Genomic DNA, 21,696 nt, shown 5'->3' on the forward strand with positions numbered 1-21,696 from the left:
CACATACCGGAGACAAGGTCACGCTGTGACCTGTACCTTTATTCACAGGACCAAGAAGTGATGACCCTGCATGGGACCTCCCTTTATATACCTGGATAATCAGGTGAGGAGTGTCTCCCACAAGTTCAACCCCTGTGGTCAAGATGTGCATTTCTCAGGTGTATACAGTGTACAGTGCTGTTACATAAAGGTTACAGTTATGTGAAGGTTACATACATGACATCACCTCCCCCCAACGTCTTTGGGTCAAAAATTGAGTCTTTCAAGCGGTCGATGCTCTCTCGTGGAGCGCCGCAGTTGGGGCTCTGGTTGTTGAGCCTTGGCATGCGTCTTTGTCACCTGTGGTGATTTCGGCTCGTCTGGGCTGACCGCAGGAACTGTGCATGCTGCTGACGGTTCTTGTTGCTCGTTCACTGGCACTGGTGTGGGTAGCATCTCATGATTTTCCTCAGGTTCCTCAGTGTCCATGCTGAACCTTTTTTTTACTTGGTCCAGATGCTTGCGGCATATCTGCCCATTGTTGAGTCTGACCACTATGATCCTATTCCTCACTTTACCAATTACAGGAGCCTCGAGCCACTTGGGCCCCACAGCGTGATTAAGAACAAATACAGGGTCATCGATTTCTATCCATCTCCCCTTTGAGTTACGGTCGTGGCACTTATTTTGGGACTGGCACTTGCCCTCAATAATGTCTGACAAGACTGGATGAATGAGGGACAGCCGAGTTTTTAGTGTACGTTTCATGAGTAGTTCCGCTGGCGGGACCCCCGTGAGCGAGCACGGTCGGGACCTGTAGGCCAGCAGGAGGCGCGATAGACGGTATTGAAGGGAGGGTCCTTGAATCCGGAGCATGCCTTGCTTTATGATTTGGACCGCACGTTCCGCCTGGCCATTGGAAGCCGGCTTGAACGGTGCTGTCCTGATATGTTTGATGCCATTACCCGACATGAACTCCCGGAATTCATAGCTAGTGAAACACGGGCCGTTGTCGCTAACTAGGATGTCCGGCAAGCCGTGGGTCGCAAAGACCGCACGCAGACTTTCCACTGTGGTGGATGTCGTGCACGAATTCAATAGGATGCACTTGATCCATTTCGAGTACGCATCAACAACAATGAGGAACATTTTTCCCATGAGCGGGCCCGCGTAGTCTACATGAATACGTGACCATGGCTTGGTGGGCCAGGGCCACGGGCTGAGTGGGGCCTCCCTGGGGGCAATGCCCAGCTGGGTACACGTCGTGCACCTGTGAACACAGTGTTCCAGGTCTGCATCAATTCCTGGCCACCATACATGTGACCGGGCAATGGCCTTCATAAGCATGATGCCTGGGTGCTCGCTGTGGAGTTCCCTGATGAATGCTTCCCTACCCCTCTGGGGCATGACTACCCGGCTGCCTCATAGTAGGCAGTCGGCTTGGATGGATAGCTCATCCATCCGTCTGTGAAACGGTCTGACCTCTTCAGGCCTGCTCCTTGTGAGGGCGCCCAATCGCTAGTCAGGACACATTTCTTAATCAGAGATAGGAGGGGATCTCTGTTTGTCCAAGTTTTGATCTGGTGGGCTGTGATGGGGAAGCCTGTGCTGTCAAAGGCATCGACAGCCATGACCATCTCCGTGCTTTGCTCCGCTGCTCTCTCAGTGGTGGCCAGTGGAAGCCTGCTGAGTGCGTCAGCTCAATTTTCGGTGCCCGGCCGGTGCCGTATGGTGTAGTCATACGCAGCCAGCGTGAGAACCCATCGCTGTATGCGAGCTGACGCATTGGCATTGACAGCTTTGCTGTCGGACAACAGGGATGTTAACGGCTTGTGGTCTGTTTCTAACTCGAACCTTCTGCCAAAAAGGTACTGGTGCATCTTTTTCATCCCGAAGACACATGCAAGTGCTTCCTTTTCAACCATCCCATACCCCCTTTCTGCTTTGGAGAGCGACCTGGAGGCATAAGCCACAGGTTGGAGTTGGCCCTCATCATTACTCTGCTGCAACACGCACCCAACCCCATAGGATGATGCATCGCATGTCAAAACCAATTTCTTACAGGGGTCGTACAAGGTCAATAACTTATTCGAACAAAGCAGGTTCCGCGCCCGATTGAAAGCCCGTTCCTGACAGTCCCCCCAAAACCAATCGCAACCTTTACGCACGAGCACGTGTAGCGGCTCCAGCAATGTACTTAAGTTTGGTAGAAAGTTCCCGAAATAGTTCAATAGTCCCAGAAATGAACGCAACTCTGATGTGTTGCCGGGCCTGGGCGCGCGACGGATTGCCTCCATTTTGGATTCGGTGGGCCGGATCCCGTCTGCGGTAACCCTCCTGCCCAAAAACTCGACCTCTGGGGCCAAAAACACACACTTGGACTTCTTTAGTCGCAGGCCTACCCGGTCCAGTTGGCATAGCACCTCCTCCAGGTTGTGGAGGTGTTCCTCGGTATCTCGACCCATGATAAGGATGTCGTCCTGAAATACGATTGCTCCGGGGATGGATTTGAGCAGGCTTCCCATGTTCCTCTGAAAGATAGCGGCTGCTGAACGAATGCCAAACGGACACCTGTTGTAGACAAATAGCCCCTTGTGCGTGGTGATGGTGGTCAGTAGCTTGGATTCTTCGGCCAGTTCCTGGGTCATGTAGGCCGAAGTGAGGTCCAACTTGGTGAACAGCTTGCCGCCTGCCTGCGTGGCAAAAAGATCCTCCGCTTTCGGAAGCGGGTATTGGTCCTGAAGGGACACTCGGTTGATGGTGGCCTTGTAGTCGCCACAGATCCTGACCGAGCCATCCGTTTTTAGAACAGGGACGATGGGGCTTGCCCAGTTGCTGATTTCAACGGGCGAAATTATGCCCTCTCTTAGCAACCTGTCCAACTCACTCTCAATTTTCTCCCGCATCACATACGGCACAGCTCTGGCTTTGTGGTGCACTGGTGTGGCGTCCGGGGTGATGGGTGTCCTTACTTTGGTGCCTTTGAAAGTCCCGACGCCAGGTTGAAATAATGACTTGAACTTTTGTAGGACCTGTGAGCATGAACTTCGCTCCACAGATGAAATGGCGTGCACATCCCCCCATTTCCAGTTCATCTCGGCTAGCCAGCTCCTCCCCAAAAGCGCAGGACCATTTCCCGGGACAATCCAGAGTGGCAGCCGGTTCATGAGATCCATTATGTGTGACCACCATCATTGCACTGCCTAGCACTGGGATGATCTCTTTGGTGTACGTCCGTAGTTGCGTGTCAATGCGTCCTAGTTTGGGTCTGCTAGCTCTGAGTGGCCACAGTTTCTCGAATTGTTGGACACTCATAAGTGACTGGCTGGCTCCTGTATCCAGCTCCATGCGTACCGGGATGCCGTTTAACAGTCCTCTCATCATCATAGGTGGTGTTTATGTGTATAAGCTGTGGCTGTTTGCCACCTGGACCCGCTGAACTTCAGGCATACCCCTGCCTTGCAGACCCCTCTTGTGGTTCATCCACTTCGTAAACCGGCCTCGCTGCGGGCTTCCTGCACATCCTGGCTAAATGTCCACTCAAGTTACAATTTCTGCAGATGAACTGTTGAAACTGGCAGGTCTTCGCAGCATGTTTGCCCCCGCAACTCCAGCATGAGCTGAGATCGTTGTGAACAAAAGAGCTGTTACCAGGCATTCCTCTCTGATTGTCTCTTTGATTACTCTTCAACACTCTGTTTGTGGGTGTCAATGGTCCCATCCTGGGACGTATTGTCCCTTGTGATGGTGTAAATGTCCGTTCAACCTGCCATTGTCTCTGTTGAGGACCCACCTTAGTCTGTTACAGCTTGGTTGGTGTCGAATTGCCCTTGCCTGCCTGTGGGGTTCTGAGTCGCGTTTACCATGTTAACTCCCTGCTCCATCGCCACGTTGGGAGCAGAGTTGCGCACGTATATGATCTTGGTTTCCTCCTCCCCTGCCATGAAGATTTGAGCAATCAACACCACTGCTTCCAAAGTCAAGTCCTTGGTCTCAATTAGCTTCCTAAAAATCCCGGCATGACTAATGCCCTCAATGAAGAAATCCTGTAACATCTCCCCGCTGCAGGCTTTTGTGAACTTACAGAGGCTGGCCAAGCGCCGAAGGTCCGCAACGAAGTCCGGTATGCTCTGCCCTTCCCGACGTCGGTGCATATAGAATCGGTGTCAGGCCATGTGTATACTACTCGCCGGTTTGAGGTGCTCACTGATCAGTTTGCTGAGCTCCTCGAAAGTCTTGTCCGCCGGCTTCTCGGTTGCGAGCAGGTCTTTCATCAGCATGTATATCTTAGGTCCATAGCTGGTCAGTAGATGCTCCCTTCGCTTGTCAGCCGCTGCCACTCCCAGCCAGTCCTTCGTGACAAAGCTCTGCTGGAGCCTCTCAACGAAATCGTTCCAGTTCTTACCAACACAGTACCATTCCTCTGTGCTACCGGTGGCCATTCTCTTGAGTCGTTGATTCCCATTTTTCGTCGCCAAATGTTGTGTCCTTACACACTACAGCAAATTAACACGAGGCACATACTGGAGACAAGGTCACTCTGTGACCTGTACCTTTATTCACAGGACCAAGAAGTGATGACCCTGCATGGGACCTCCCTTTATATACCTGGATAACCAGGTGAGGAGTGTCTCCCACAAGTTCACCCCGTGGTCAAGGTGTGCATTTCTCAGGTGTATACATTATACAGTGTTGTTACATAAAGGTTACAGTTATGTGAAGGTTACAAACATGACAGTCACGAGATTGGAGGCTTTTATATCTTTTTATAGCCTTGTCTTTGGCTGAGTTTGACCCTTGAGGCCCCCTCTTGGAGAAGCAGGGTGATACTCCCAAGATTCTGGTGACAATATGTGCACCTCCGTTGCACTTCTACAGTGCCCATGCTGAATATTTATATGACTCCATCCCCAGGATTTGGGTTGGAGGCACCAACAAGAGAAAGCGATGGTCGGAAGCCCTGCACTTCTGTCCCCTCACTAGAATATATGGAGGTTTTGCCCTCTTATGTTATATAATACTCGGATTTTATTCCTTCTCTGCTTTCCACCATATATCCATCCCCGGAGACTGTCTAGGGAGGGCAAATTGGAAGTAGAGAAGTGAGGTCATTATAGGTGACCACAAAATCCAGTCGACGGATGAACCTGCCAAAGTGTGAATCATCTATGGCTACTAAATCTAAATAGTAATGTTACCTCATCAGTCTTATAGATGTTCTTAATGGATACTGCTTTAAAGACATTCCTTAACTGAAAGTAGATCGAGTGGAATTGGCCATGAGTTTCTGACTGGAGAGAAAGCATTCTAGTAACCATTTTCCTACCTTTTGGAAATGGTCCCTATACGGCCAATTTTCCAAATGTGTGGTACACTGAGAGTGCACACTCAGAAAGTTGGTCCTTATGACCATAGGCTACAGTAAACTGATGAGATTGCCAAACAATTTAGGCAATGTACATAAAAAGTAAGAACTTCATGTGAATCTACATAGCAGAGTCAAGAATCTAATTCTGATCAGTGAGGAAGCGGATAAAAATCAGGAGTAAATTTCTCCTTGTGGAGGTGGAAATGGGACATTGATCTGTAGGAACCTGGGATATGGCCGAAGGACAGCTTGATCAGAATAACACTTGTATTGGAATAAGGATACATTTTCAAGCAATAGGCAACAGAGATACTGGGATAAATTCTGACATTTGGATTGAACACTGGATCGAGCTGCCGAATGCAAGCTAAGATGTAGATGGGGTCACAATCACGGAGCGTGGGTGTCCCCGAATGAAAGCTGCAGGAATGCAGAGGGCTTTTTCTCGCCCATGGAACTGGTCTAAACTGAACGGACCAGTTCCTACCTAAAATAACAAACGGGGTCCTATTTACGTCATAGGTCTTTGATTTCCATATTAAAGGGAGCCTATTGCCTGAATCAGATGGGTGCATTGGTTGCTTTAGACCTCTCTAAAAATGGAGCCAGCCGCATTGCTGGTGTTAATGGGGTGATAAGGCTACTGACCCCATTTTGAGGTTGTCACCACTTTGCTAGCGCCAGACGAGGGAACTCAAAATTGACCTCATTGTCATCCTTTCTGGAACTATCAGCTTTTATTTCAGTTCTGTTCGATTCCAATTGTTAAATAAATCTTTTCCAGAATGTTTCTACTTTGGCTCTGGTAAGATTCCATGAATAGAACAGTTGATACATGAAAGCTTTTGTTTATATTTTTTGCCATACAATAATGGTTAGAGAAAATAACACTTTTGCATTCAAGCAGAAGTCAGACGATTTAACTGAATACTTAACATCATCTGTGTTAGTGGAAACAAAGAAGCAAAGTTTTATTTGTTGTCAAAAAGCAGAAATGCTTGTAGTTTATAGAGTTTTGAACTATTCAAATTATCATTCAATATACTGGGGATTGGGAATTCAAATATTATCCCAACAGAGCTCAATTCCCAATAAAATAGATTTTAATTGGGGTAGTGTGGTGTCATAGTTCAATAGAACTCTAACACATTATATTTGTGAATTGATCTGTTATCCAACACTCTACTAAGTTGTCAATCTCAGCCTCAGTGTAGTGAATGAGGTTGCTAAGTACTTCCCCATAAAGGACAGAAAACCAGGGAGAGAGTTAGCAATAGGCTGCATTTATACACTTCTTAGCAGCTGACTCAACAGTAGTGTGGGTATAGACAATCTTCCCATACTCTCAGCTTTTGTGAGGCCCAGTGAAGCTTGAAATAGGAGGGAAAGTAAACTTCAAAAAGACAGATACCTTTATATAATTCACAGTCCTGTAACTTTCATAATCAAATAACAACTCTATTAATATATGTAGATAATATTTTCATACTTCAATTGATCTTCATTATCGAAATCTTTGGGAATATGTTGCAGTAAGAGTCCACATTCGTTAATTCTTTTGGCTTTGCTTCTCAATGTAGAATACAGCTCTGGCTCATCTATTGTTTTCCTTCGTGAATAACGACGTGCTATAAAAGAAATGGTAAATTACTTTGGCTCATTGATAGCATCGTTGCCCTTGTCAGAAGGTTGTGGGCTCAAGCCCCATTCCGCAGACTTCAATAGCTAATTGAATCATAAAAATTTACAGCATGGAAGGAGGCCATTTTAGCCCATCGTCTCCGCACCGGTCAACAAAGCTATCCAGCCTAACACCACTTTCCAGCTCTTGGTCATTAGTCCTGTAGGTTACAGCACTTCAAGTGCACATCCAACCACTTTTTAAATGTGGTGAGGATTTCTGCCTCTACTGCCTTTCCAGGCAGTGAGTTCCAGACCCTCTGGGTGAAGAAATTTCCCCTCAAACCCCCTCTAAACCTCCGACCAATTACTTTAAATCTATGCCCCCTGGTTATTGACCCCTCTGCTAAGGGAAATAGGTTCTTCCTATCCACTCTATCTAGGCCCCTCATAATTTTATACACCTCAATAAGATCTCCCCTCAGCCTCCTCTGTTCCAAAGAAAACAAATTCAGCCTATCCAATCTTTCTTCATAGCTAAAATTCTCCAGTCCAAGCAACATCCTCATAAATCTCCTCTGTACCCTCTCTAATGCAATCACATCTTTCCTATAATGTGGTGACCAGAACTGCACGCAGTAATCTAGCTGTGGCCTAACTAGTGTTTTATACAGTTCAAGCATAACCTCCCTGCTTTTCTATTCTACGCCTCCACTGATAAAGGCAAGTATTCCGTATGCCTTTTTAACCACCTTATCTAATTGGCCTGCTGCCTTCAGCGATCTGTAGACATGCACTCCAAGATCCCTTTGTTCCTCTACACTTCTCAGTGTCCTATTATTAAATGTGCATTCCCTTGCACTGTTAGCCATCCCCAAATGCATTACCTCACACTTCTCCAGATTGAATTCCATTTACCATTGTTCTGCCCACTTGACCAATTCATTGAAATCTTCCTGCAGACTACAGCTTTCTTCTTCATTATCAACCACACAGCCGATTTTAGTATCATCTGCAAACTTCTTAATCATACCCCCTACATTCAAGTCTAAATCATTGATGTATACCACAAAAAGCAAAGGACCTAGCACTCAGCCCTGCGTAACCCCACTGGAAACAGCCTTCCAGTCACAAAAGCACCCATCAACCATTAACCTTTGCTTCCTGCCTCTGAGCCAATTTTGGATCCAACTTGCCACTTTGCCTTGGATCCCATGGGCTTTTACTTTCATGACCAGTCTGCCATGTGGAACCTTGTCAAAAGCTTTGCTAAAATCCAAATACACGACATCAAACATACTACCCTCATCGACCCTCCTTGTTACCTCCTCAAAAAATTCAATCACGTAAGTCAGACACGACCTTCCCCAAATGGAGAGAGAAGAGGAGGAATCACAGCACACTGTGGAGACTGACACTGGAGAGAGCAGTGAGCTGGGAGAGGAACACATTGGTGGGTGCAGAAGAGCCAGGAGGTTCTTGGACGAGGCAAATGCCTCCCTCCTGCAGGAGGTCGAGTTACGCTAGGGTGATTTGACACAGGGAGGGCGTGGGAAGCCCACCCCAAAGCCTACCAGAGGATATGGACGAGATAGCAAAGGTGGTCTTGTCGGCGACCAAAGAGGTTTGTGAGTGTTATATATGAATAAAGAGTCTGACTGGATACTGTGAGCTCAAAGTAAAGTGTGACCTTAGTCTTTTATTGCAGGTCTCCAGAGTGCCTCTTCAGCCTGTGAGGCCTCCTTAAGTACCTGTGCTCCCAAGGGATTGTGGGATCCCTTGGAACTCCAGGGGATGAGCCCTCTAGTGGCGGTACAAGGTATATGCAAGTTTACATATATAACAACATTCCCCCCACCCCAAAGTCAACAGTGTAACTATTTACAAGATGAGTCGATCTGGGGCCTTTCTTTCCCTGGTTGATTGTCTCGGTGCAAATGCTGGTTTTGGTGAATCGTTTGTTGGGCCTTCGCTGGGCTGCTGTACAGCTGGTCTTGCTGGGCTGCCTGGTGTGATGAGTCCTGGTGGGCTGCTGCAGGTGATGGGTTCTGCTTCGTGGCCAACCGCGGTGTCGGTTTCCACTGGTGTGTATGTTGGGGGGTCAAAGAAGGTAGGGTCCAAAGTGGGTTGCTCAGGATAGTCCGTAAATCTGAGTTTGATTTGGTCCAAGTATTTCCGGTGAATGAGTCCATTTGAAAGTTTGACCTGAAACACCCTGCTCCCCTCTTTGGCCACGACAGTGCCAGGAAGCCACTTGGGATCTTGTCCAAAAGTCAATACAACAACAGGATCATTGATTTCAATTTTGCATGACACATTTGCACTGTCATGATATGTACTTTGTTGAAGCCGCCTGCTCTCTACTTGTTCATGTAGATCAGGGTGAACTAACGAGAGCATTGTCTTAAGTGCCCTTTTCATGAGCAGTTCAGCAGGTGGAATCCCAGTGAGCGAGTGAGGTCTCGTGCGGTAGCTAAGCAGAACTCGGGATAGGCAAGTCTGCAGTAAGCCTTCAGTTACCCTCTTCAAGCCCTGCTTGATAGATTGCACTGCTCTCTCTGCCTAAACATTGGATGCTGGTTTGAACGGGGCAGATGTAACATGTTTGATCCCGTTAAGGGTCATGAACTCTTTGAACTCGGCACTGGTAAAACATGGCCCGTTGTCGCTCACAAGGACATCAGGTAGTCCTGTGCGTGGCAAACATGGCTCGCAGGCTTTCAGTGGTGGCAGCGGACGTGCTTGCCGACATTATCTCACATTCAATCTATTTGGAGTATGCATCTACAACCACAAGGAACATTTTAGCCAAAAACGGGCCTGCATAGTCGACATGGACCCTCGACCACTGTTGGAGGGCCAAGACCATAAACTTAGTGGCGCCTCCCTGGGTGCGAGGATGTGTTATATCTGTGCACTCTAAGTCCGCATCAATACCGGGCCACCACACGTGGAATCTGGCTATTGCTTTCATCATTACGATGCCTGGGTGGGTACTGTGGAGGTCACTGATGAAAGTGTCTCTACCCTTCTTGGGGACCACTACCCGATTGCCCCACAGAAGGCAGTCATCTTTGTCATCTTTGCGCCGCTGGTACAGCTTTATCTCTTCCTGCATTTCCACTGGGACACTGGACCAGCTCCCATGAAGCACACAATTTTTTACTAGGGACAGTAAGGGATCCTGGATCGTTCAGGTTCTAATCTGTCGGGCTGTGACGAGTGATTGCTCACTCTCAAATACTTCCATAACCATGAGTAAATCTGCGGGCTGCGTAATTTCCACCCCCGTGTTGGGCAATGGCAGCCTATTGAGAGCATCAGCAGAGTTTCCTGTGCCTAGCCTGTGGTGGATGGCATAGTTGTATGTGGACAACGTGAATGCCCATCTTTGGATGTGGGCCGATGCATTCGTATTTATCCGCTTACTCTCAGAAAACAGGGATATTAGTGGCTTATGGTCCGTTTCCAATTCAAATTTTAGCCCAAACAGACATTGATGCATTTTCTTTACCCCATAAACACACGCTAACGCTTCTTTTTCAATCATGCTGTAGGTTCTCTCAGCCTTAGACAGACTTCTGGATGCATAAGCAACCGGTTGCAATTTCCCAGATTCATTAGCTTGTTGCAATACACACCTGACGCCATAGGACGACGCATCACATGCTAGTACCAAATGCTTACATACAACACAAGCAATTTGTTTAAGCATAACAATTTTCTAGCTTTTACAAAAGCATTTTCTTGGCTTTTGCCCCATACCCATTCCTCTCCTTTGCACAGTAAGGCATGCAGTTGTTCTAACAGAGTGCTGAGACCCGGTAAGAAGTTACCAAAGTAGTTCAGGAGTCCTAGAAATGACCACAGCTCCGTCACGTTCTGTGGCCTCGGTGCATTCTCGATTGCCTCCGTCTTTGAATCGGTGGGCCTAATGCCGTCCGCCGCGAATCTTCTCCCCAGGAACTCCACTTCAGGTGCCAGGAAAACGCACTTCAAGCGTTTTAACCTGAGCCCCACGTGGTTGAGTCGACTAAGAACCTCCTCCAGGTTCTGCAGATGCTTGACTCTGGCCCGACCTGTAACCAGGATGTCGTCCTGGAAGACCACCGTGCGTGGGACCAACTTCAGTAAGCTTTCCATGTTTCTCTGGAATATCGCCGCGGCTGATCGAATTCCAAATGGGCATCTGTTATAAATGAAGAGACCTTTGTGCGTGTTGATGCAGATGAGGCCCTTCGATGATTCCTCCAGCTACTGCATCATGTAGGCCGAGGTCAAGTCCGGCTTCGTGAACGTCTTTCCTTCTGCCAGCGTAGCAAAAAGGTTGTCAGCCTTTGGTAGTGGGTATTGATCCTGCAGGGAGAAACGATTGATAGCTACTTTGTAATCGCCACAGATTCTGACGGTGCCATCTCTCTTGAGGTCTGGGACAATAGGACTGGCCCACTCGTTGAATTCGATCGGCGAAATTATGCCCTCTTGTTGCAGCCTGTCCAGCTCGACGTCATCCCAGTTGCAGCGTATCATTCCCAGCCAGCTCCTGCCGAGCAGCGTGGGACCATCGCCCGGTACTATCCAGAGTGGTAGCTTGTGCACCGCTCCATCGTAGGAGACCTTTACAGTAGCACTGCCAATTATGGGAATCAGTTCCTTTGTGTAAGTTCTCAGTTTCATGCGAATGGGAGTCAAGACTGGCCTTGAGGCCTTGCTGCACTACAATTTTTCGAAAGTCTTTTTGCTCATAATGGACTGGTTCGCGCCCGTGTCCAGCTCCATTGACACCGGGAGTCCATTTAATTCAACCTTCAGCATTATTGGGGGACACGTTGTGGTAAATGTGTGCACCCCATATACCTCTGCCTCCTCGGTCTGAGGTTCTGGTTCGTCGTAATCCGCTGTGGATCTGTCCACCTCTGCAGCATGGTGGTTTGCAGGATTAACAGGGTTTGCAGCTCGCCTGCACATACATTGGAGGTGTCCCATTGTTCCACAGTCCTTGCAAACGTACCCTTTGAAGCGGCATGAATGGAAACGATGATCACCCCCGCAGCGCCAACAAGGTGTTAATGGCCTTGCATTCATCACCCTTGATGGTGGACTCTGAGACATCTGCGCACGTGCAGCTGCAGGCAAGTGGGGCCTGTCCTGTACATTGCGATATGAAAACAAGATCACTTTGTTCACAGTACTTGTAGCAGCACTCGTGTGCTGAGAAATTTGCTTAGTATTGTCACTGGTGGCAATGAAGGGCTGGGCTATCGCTATGGCCTTACTCAAGGTTGGGGTCTCTGCAGTCAAAAGTTTGCGAAGTATCACTTCATGGCCAATGCCAAGTACGAAAAAGTGCTCCAAATGTCCTTCAAATTCGCAATGTCCTGCAAGGCGTCTTAGCTCGGCGACATAACTCACCACTTCCTGGCCCTCAGACCTTTTGTCGGTGTAGAACCGGTACCTCGCCATCAGAATGCATTCCTTTGGGTTCAGATGCTCCTGGACCAGTGTGCACAAATCATCGTACGATTTCTCTGTGGGCTTCGCTGGAGCAAGCAGATTTTTCATGAGGCCATACGTTGGTGCCCTGCAAACAGTGAGGAGGATCACCCTTCGTTTGGCAGCATTCGCTTCTCCTTCCAGCTTGTTGGCCACGAAGTATTGGTTGAGTCGCTTCACGAAGGTTTCGCAATCATCTCCCTTCGAGAATTTCTCCAGGATGCCCACTGTTCTTTGCATCATTGAGTTCGTTATCTGTATCTCGTCGCCAGTTGTTATATATGAACAACTGACTGGATACTGTGAGCTCAAAGTAAAATGTGACCGTTGTCTTTTATTGTAGGTCTCCAGAGTGCCTCTCCAGCCTATGAGTCCTCCTTAAGTACCTGTGCCTCCAAGGGATTGTGGGATCCCTTGGGACTCCAGGGGATGAGCCTTCTAGTGGCTGTACAGGGTATATACAAGTTTACATACATAACAGAGAAAGCAACCAATGCCGCAAACAATGGAACGACCTTGTGGGATCTTCAAGAGTAAGTATTACATTGATTTCCATGTACTTATGTATTTATATAATTTGATTTGTAACAGTCATGAGTGACTATCAGCAGATGTGAGGTCTTTCACTTTTACCGAGAATGTTTTACTCAAAGTCTGCGGTCACGGTGTAAAGAATTTAGGTAAAGAATGATAATTTTCATAATAATCATGATTACATCTGTCGGTTATGTGTTGTTTCAGTCTCTGTGACAGTACCTAGTAATGATATAATGCAATGATCTCATGCCATGTCATCCTGTCACCTTTTACAGAAGAAGCTATCGACGATGAGGTCCGTGCAGAGGCGAACGGGTGGGGGGGCCACCAGTCACCAGCGACATCACTGAGATGGAGGAGCGGGTGCTCGCACTCGTGGGGAAGCACCCCCGGACAGCCACGGACACATCTGCAGATCCTGAAGTGATGCCACATGAGTAAAGCTTATACCATTGCGTGATGTGAAGTCAATAGATGCCATACCCACTCATATCCGAACAATCATATTTGATAGATGATTTCTAAAATTGTCATAGAAATAATGATGGCCTAATGAAAATCATTGCAATGCAAATGTGTTGATGGTCATGAAATGTGATGTCTGCGATGATTTTGAGAGCGGTGGTGCTTTTGTCATGCATATGCTGTGTCTAGCGCTGGACTGACCTTGTGACCTTAGCACCCCCTTCTCCTCGAATAACCTCATTTGCGTTTTGCAGCTCAGCCAGCAGCGCATCCCAAGGCAAGACTACAGAGGCCAGAAGGTGGGGGCACGGGGCCCGACTCTCCAGACGATCCTACATCTGGTGCTGAGGAGCTCCAATTCTCGCACGTCAATCTGCTGAGTCTGTTCTCCACGAATGAGCGCGCGGACTTCGAGGAACCTGCATCGCCACGCTCCAGAAGCCATTCCACCCCAAGGCCATTTAGTGGTCCTCCAGTCATTGCCGCCTCCACTCTGGAGGTACCGGCCCCAAGCACCTCACCATAGGGCACCCCATTCATCCCCAGGATGGCGCTGACCCGCAGAGGTCTCGTGGACGTGGCAGGTCTGTTCCACAAGCACCACATGACAGTGGAGAGATGGCACAGTTGTCCAGAAGGACTGTAGACATTGGTGACCAGCTCATCGAAGCATTGGGGGACATATCCTGACAGCTGCCCACCATGACCTGAGTATATTCCGCGGATGATGGAGGCCCTGCATGCGATAGCGAGGAACACTGTTGGCACAGGCCTCCCAGTGGTCCCTGAGCGCGGCACTCCACCCCTAGTTTCCTCACCACCACTGCAAGCGACAGGTGAGAGCAAGGACCAAGATCCTGCTTCTGCATCAGAGAATGTTGCACCCTCGGCACCCCCGCTCCCGTATCTGTGCAACCACCGCATCTGCCTTCATTCCCCCCAAAGAGGAACCGTCTGAATAGCTCCTCGGCCAGGCGCCGTGGAGCGAGGAGGGGAAGGGGTAGAGGTGGGGAGAAGAAGGGGAGGGAGGGAAGGAAAGTGAGGTGCATGTCCACAAGTTATGGCTGTGTTATATCTCCATCTGGGTGTATGCAATTTGTTGTAATGTATGGGGACTGGGGATCACCCTCCTGCTTTGCCTTTGTATTCCGTGTTGCTGGACATGTTGAACATTTGACTGATGTCAATGGTGGAAAAAGTGGGGTGTGGGCGGGGATTGGGTGATATTGCCTGTGATACTTATCATTACAGACCAATGTTGCTACAAAAAAAATTTTATTGACCATAACCTTGTTGTGCATTGTCTTAGATAGCTGCACCGTTACACACTGGTGATTCCTTAACATGAAAGGGTTAAATACAACTTAACATCAATCGACGTAAACTTTAACTGGCACCAAGGTGATGGGCATCATTGATGTCTGAGCTGCACACACACAGCAGCGTGTCAATGTTGTCACTCACATCAACTCTCTTTCAGGCAAATCGTTCAGATATCAGCTCCTCACGTCAGAGTCTTGCAGCAATGTAGCAACCATGGGCCCTTTCCTGCCGTCAGAAGGGGGTCGTGAGCATGGTCACATAGCTAGCCTGATTGTCTGGCCCTAGGACAACGTCCAGCCCCTCGTCGTCCTCTTTCTCTCTCTCCTAAGGTGGAGCATCAGTGCCTTCTGGCAATTCTTGGCCCCTCCTGATAGCCAGGTTGTGCAGCATCAAGCACACGACCACAAATTTACCTACTTGCTCAGGGTTGTATCGTAGCTCCCCTCCTGAGTGGTCAAGTCATCTGAAGCGCTGCTTAAGCACAGTTATTGTTTTCTGGACCACATTGCATTGAAAGTATAATAGCGATTGATCAGAAGCAATGATTTCCTCACTAAAATACATCTGGAGTAAACCCCCAATCGTCCAGAGTCTGAAAATATGTCTGTTGAGATGTTCACCTCACCTGAGAAGAACTCCAGAGTCAATGCAAACTCCCCTGAAGTTGAGGCAGCCTTTTGAATGAAGCGACCTGTGATTTAAAAAATGTCAGCCACACCGCTGGTGTTCGTTCAGAACAGTTCCACTTTTTCTGGCCGTTTTTTTGGGTAAGCGATATTGTGGGCGATATGAGTGTGAGATGGTGAAAGTGACAGTGGGCGAAACCCTGGGCGTTAGTTTCGCCAAATGTGCTCTTTACAACAAAAAAAAGTGGGCAGGCAGTATTATTGAATCTCACCGTTAATTCCGTGCGGAAATTAACGCTGGGCGATATTATAATTATTAAGGATGTCATAGCAGCGCATTTGGAAAATGGTGACATGATAGGTCCAAGTCAGCATGGATTTGTGAAAGGGAAATCATGCTTGACAAATCTTCTGGAATTTTTTGAGGATGTTTCCAGTAAAGTGGACAAAGGAGAACCAGTTGATGTGGTATATTTGGACTTTCAGAAGGCTTTCGACAAGGTCCCACACAGGAGATTAATGTGCAAAGTTAGAGCACATGGGATTGGGGGTAGTGTGCTGACGTGGATTGAGAACTGGTTGTCAGACAGGAAGCAAAGAGTAGGAGTAAATGGGTATTTTTCAGAATGGCAGGCAGTGACTAGTGGGGTACCGCAGGGTTCTGTGCTGGGGCCCCAGCTGTTTACGTTGTACATTAATGATTTAGACGAGGGGATTAAATGTAGTATCTCCAAATTTGCGGATGACACTAAGTTGGGTGGCAGTGTGAGCTGCGAGGAGGATGCTATGAGGTTGCAGAGTGACTTGGATAGGTTAGGTGAGTGGGCAAATGCGTGGCAGATGAAGTATAATGTGGATAAATGTGAGGTTATCCACTTTGGTGGTAAAAACAGAGAGACAGACTATTATCTGAATGGTGACAGATTAGGAAAAGGGGAGGTGCAACGAGACCTGGGTGTCATGGTACATCAGTCACTGAAGGTTGGCATGCAGGTACAGTAGGCGGTTAAGAAAGCAAATGGCATGTTGGCCTTCATAGCGAGGGGATTTGAGTACAGGGGCAGGGAGGTGTTGCTACAGTTGTACAGGGCCTTGGTGAGGCCACACCTGGAGTATTGTGTACAGTTTTGGTCTCCTAACTTGAGGAAGGACATTCTTGCTATTGAGGGAGTGCAGCGAAGATTCACCAGACTGATTCCCGGGATGGTGGGACTGACCTATCAAGAAAGACTGGATCAACTGGGCTTGTATTCACTGGAGTTCAGAAGAGTGAAAGGGGACCTCATAGAAACGTTTAAAATTCTGACGGGTTTGGACAGGTTGGATGCAGGAAGAATGTTCCCAATGTTGGGGAAGTCCAGAACCAGGGGTCACAGTCTAAGGATAAGGGGTAAGACATTTAGGACCGAGATGAGGAGAAACTTCTTCACCCAGAGAGTGGTGAACCTGTGGAATTCTCTACCACAGAAAGTAGTTGAGGCCAATTCACTAAATATATTCAAAAGGGAGTTAGATTAAGTCCTTACTACTCGGGGGATCAAGGGGTATGGCGAGAAAGCAGGAAGGGGGTACTGAAGTTTCATGTTCAGCCATGAACTCATTGAATGGCGGTGCAGGTTAGAAGGGCTGAATGGCCTGCTCCTGCACCTATTTTCTATGTTTCTATGTTTTTCTATCGGCGTTGATTTTGCTCATTCTGATGATGCCGCCCAAAAAAAGTGGGCGAGCGGTAATATTTTTTCCCGGCGTTAAGCACATGGGGAAAGTAACGCTCGGTGATAAGTTTCCTAAAAATGACTGTCAGTTTCCATTTTGTGCCAAAATGGGCCATATATGGGTGTTATACGTCATTTCAGCTGTAAAATGGGTCTTAAGTGGGGGAAAAAAGTGCAGATTCTAGCCCATGGTCTCTAATAGGTCCTACTCGTTCTTTAGTTATCTTGCTCTTAATGTATTTATAAAACATCTTTGGGTTTTCCTTGAATTTACTATCCAAAATGTTTTCATGCTCTCTCTTTGCTTTCGTAATTTCCTTTTTAATTGCACCCCTGCATTTTCTATACTCCTCTAGAGTTTCTGCAATAGTGAGCCCTCGGTATCTTTCATAAGCTTTCCTTTTTTTCTTTATCCTACCCTGTATGTCCCTTGACATCCAGAGAGCTCCAGATTTGTTAGTCCTACCCTTTTTCTTTAAGGAAACATACTTGCTCTAAACCCTCAGGATCTCCTCCTTGAATGCCTCCCACTGCTCTGACACTGAGTACTGAAGTGGGGTTGTAATGATGGAGGTGCTGCCTTTTGGGTGATATGAAACAAACGTCCTGTCTGCCATCTCAAGATCCCATGCTTCGATTTGAAGATAAGCAGGGAGATCTCCAGGTGTCCTGGCCAGCATTTATTTATAAGAACATAAGAACATAAGAAATGTGAGGAGTAGGACATAAGGCCCCTTGAGCCTGCTCCGCCATTTAATATGATCATGGCTGATCCGATCATGGACTCAGGTCCACTTCCCTGACTGCTCTCCATAATCCCTTATTCCCTTAGCATTTAAGAAACTGTCTATTTCTGTCTTAAATTTAATCAATCTCCCAGCTTCCACAGCTCTCTGAGGCTGCGAATTCCACAGATCCACAACCCTCTGAGAGAAGAAATTTCTCCTCATCTCAGTTTTAAATGGGCAGCCCCTTATTCTAAGATTATGCCCTCTAATTCTAGTCTTCCCTTTTAGTGGAAACATCTTCTCTGCATCCACCTTGTCAAGCCTCCTCATAATCTTATAAGTTTCGATAAGATCACCTCTCATTCTTCTGAATTCCAATGAGTAGAGGCCCAACCCACTCAACCTTTCCTCAACCAACACAATAATACAGATTATCTGGTAATTTAGCTCAAAGCTATTTGCAGGACTTTGTTGTATGCACATTGGCTGCTGTATTTTCCTACTTTACAATAGTGACTACATTTCAAAAAGTACTTAATTGGCTGTGAAGCACTTTAAGATGTCCTATGGGGGTGAATGGCACCTTATAAATGCAAAATCTTTTTACATATCATAGATTGAAGATTTCATATTCTTTGAAAGAGGTTAAACTGACACTTACAAATAGGAATTGCAATCATACAGCTTGATCTCAGTTAAGTTTAAATTCATTGCCCAAAGAAGGCACCAGTGAGAGTGCAGAAACATTACAAAAACAATAATGCTGGTGCAGAAATTGTTGGTAAAAAAACAAAATACAACTTCAAGTCAGGAATGAAGAGTACAGAAGGAACTTTGAATTTCTTTTAAAGAACGAGAAGTTTATCTTAATGTATGCAATGTTTTGTTTCTCTTAATTTGTTCAACTTCCAAGTACAATTAGGAAATGTCCCAATGTAATCCAAAAAAATATGATAGAATTTGACCATCTATAGCCTAAAAGTTTCTGTTGCCGTTATTAACAAACAAGTGCTTAATATGTCCTAATGACATTCGTTTTTGCTATTTAAATGTAACCATTAACTCATTCAAACTAACAGGTTAACACTTTTGTTAAAATAGCCAATAATAATTTCTAGGCTTGTTTATGCAGGTTATTTTGGAGTACAGAAATGTTCCATTGATTCAAGGCAATAATACTGAGTAAAGGCACATAAACTGCTTCAGGTTCCTAGCCTGCAGATTATGTTTACATTCTAAGAGGATCATAGGAATATGATTTTTGCAGGGTGGCTGGAAATTGTCTAATTTTGTTTGTCAGATAGAATTACATTTGGATCTGAACAAACCTATAGGGACTGATTTTCCTGCCTATCCCAGGGGAAGGTCTGCCCCACAAACATCAACAGACAATAGACATCGACCTTTATAAAACTTTGCACTCACCAAATCTCCAAATGTCGTGGCCACATCCCAGGCCAGGACCGCCAAGGTGGGCCCCATTTCTGCCATGGGACTAGCTGGTATGCCTAGTTCCAGTCAGTGTATCAGCTTGGTGTTCTTCCTCCAAACTGGGGTCACAGAGTCCACATTCTCAGCCATGCTTTTTTCTATGCTGCAGGGTGGGTAGAAGCTCTATCTCGTAGAAGATCCAACTGAAACTCCCATGCCAGGCCGAGACCCACCACATGCAGGTCCCAATCCAATTTGCAGGCCCTCCACCGCACTCCCATGGGAGTGACAATGGGAATGCGCTGGAGAGCTGTGGATTTTCAGGCAATCCATGTCCACATCATCTAACAATAGGTTCCAATGAAGCACAAATAATGGGGGCAGTTTTGACCCCCGAGCAATTGAAGGGAGGTGAGAAGAGCTGAGTTAATAAGGTACATGCCTTTTTTGCACTACTTATAGGCCAGGAGAAGCAGGAGTGCTTCCCACTGGCACTCCAAGCTTATCTGCTTCCCTCCCCATGATCGGCTGACGCATACTCTCCACGATCGATCCCTGATGTCTGACTCACCTGCCTCCGATCTCCAGCTCCCTCTCCGATCATAAATTCCCTTTCTGATTTCCAACTCCCTCTGTGATCTCCAAATCCCTCTCTGACCTCCCTTGATATCCGACATCACCCTTCCCCATGTCCGACTTACCTCTGCTCTGCTCCTCGGCTGCCTTCACACTCGACAACCAGCCAGTTTCTCAGTCTGTCTGGCTGCGGCCAGTAAACGCATGCAAAAAATTTAAATCAGGTCATGCTGTTAAATTCATCAGGACCTCTGGGAAGTCCGACTTCCGGATTTCCCAGTCGCTAAATTTGCCCCCATCGCCTCGCAGTTATTATCGGGGCCAATGTGTCAGGCACAACTTGAACTTTCACAATTGCTCCTGCTCAATTACTTAGAGCAATTATCTTGAGAAGAAGGGTAAAATCATTTTTGTCATTGTGGGTTAATTACCTTAGAGATTCACAGATTAAGAGAGTGGGCAAAAATTTGGTAGATGGAGTATAATGTTGGAAAGTGTGAGGTCATGCACTTTGGCAGAAAAAAATCAAAGAGCTAGTTATTATTTAAATGGAGAAAGATTGCAAAATGCTGCAGTACTGTGGGACCTGGGGGTACTTGTGCATGAAACATAAAAGGATAGTATGCAGGTACAGCAAGTGATCAGGAAGGCCAATGGTATCTTGGCCTTTATTGCAAAGGGGATGGAGTATAAAAGCAAGGAAGTCTTGCTACAGCTATATAAGGTATTGGTGAAGCCACACCTGAAATACTGCGTGCAGTTTTGGTTTCCATATTTACGAAAAGATATACTTGCTTTGGAGGCAGTTCAGAGAAGGTTCACTAGGTTGATTCCGGGGATGAGGGGGTTGACTTATGAGGATAGGTTGAGTAGGTTGAGCCTCTACTCATTGGAGTTCAGAAGAATGAGAGGCCATCTTATCGAAATGTGTAAGATTATGAGGGGGCTTGACAAGGTGGATGCAGAGAGGATGTTTCCACTGATGGGGGAGACTAGAACTAGAGGGCATGATCTTAGGATAAGGGGCCACCCATTTAAAACAGAGATTTAAAACTGAGAAATTTCTTCCCTCAGCGGGTTGTAAATCTGTGGAATTCGCTGCCTCAGAGAGCTGTGAAAGCTGGGACATTGGATAAATTTAAGACAGAAATAGACAGTTTCTTAAACAACAAGGGGATAAGGGGTTATGGGGAGCAGGCAGGGAAGTGGAGCTGAGTCCATGATCAGATCAGTCATGATCTTATTGAATGATAGAGCAGGCTCGAGGGGCCCTATGGCCGACTCCTGTTCCTATTTCTTATGTTCTTATATGAAGTTTAAATCTATGTTTTCATTAATTGTATATATTTCAAGCTGCAGAAGATAACAAATTTTGGTGTTAAAATGTATTAACTAATAAAGCAAAAACACAAAAAAATGTTTTTTCCAACCCCTGCTACCCCACACCAGCTCATAAAATTCAAACAAAATAAACCTGTAAGGAATATAAATGCACATAGAACTGCATTGCCTGGGCTTTGAGGGCCAAATTGTCATGGCATGTGAGTCACATGTGGCTATGGGTTGTAATTCACACACACCTGACTTGGAAGCCCCAATATTAACTGGGGTCAGGAATTGGACAGGCAGAGGGTGAGGTGAGTGCCAATTCCCCCCTGACTTTTGGAGTGCGAGGCCCGGGCGATTTTAACTCCTGGATTTCATCTGCCTGCCGCTGGTTAGCTGCCTGCCTGAAATGGATTGGACGTGGCAGCTGACAGGAGTAGAATTTCTGGTAGCAGGTGGCTACCCAGCCAGCACCAAAGGAACGGTCGCTGTCATCAAGGTAAGCAGCA

General features: G+C 46.9%; 1 protein-coding gene across 10 annotated transcripts in view; it reads right to left on the reverse strand.

Moving 5' to 3' along the window:
* LOC139264307 (uncharacterized) overlaps nt 1-21,696 on the reverse strand; it is a 382,502-nt gene that overhangs the window by 213,643 nt on the left and 147,163 nt on the right. For all 10 annotated transcript variants that reach the window (XM_070880566.1, XM_070880561.1, XM_070880557.1 and 7 more), the window contains one exon: nt 6,837-6,975. In XM_070880566.1, the coding sequence (XP_070736667.1) occupies nt 6,837-6,975 (139 nt within the window). The remainder of the gene's footprint in view (nt 1-6,836; nt 6,976-21,696) is intronic.

This window comes from Pristiophorus japonicus, chromosome 5 (assembly GCF_044704955.1).
Source record: "Pristiophorus japonicus isolate sPriJap1 chromosome 5, sPriJap1.hap1, whole genome shotgun sequence".
Classification (NCBI taxonomy): Eukaryota; Metazoa; Chordata; class Chondrichthyes; family Pristiophoridae; genus Pristiophorus; species Pristiophorus japonicus.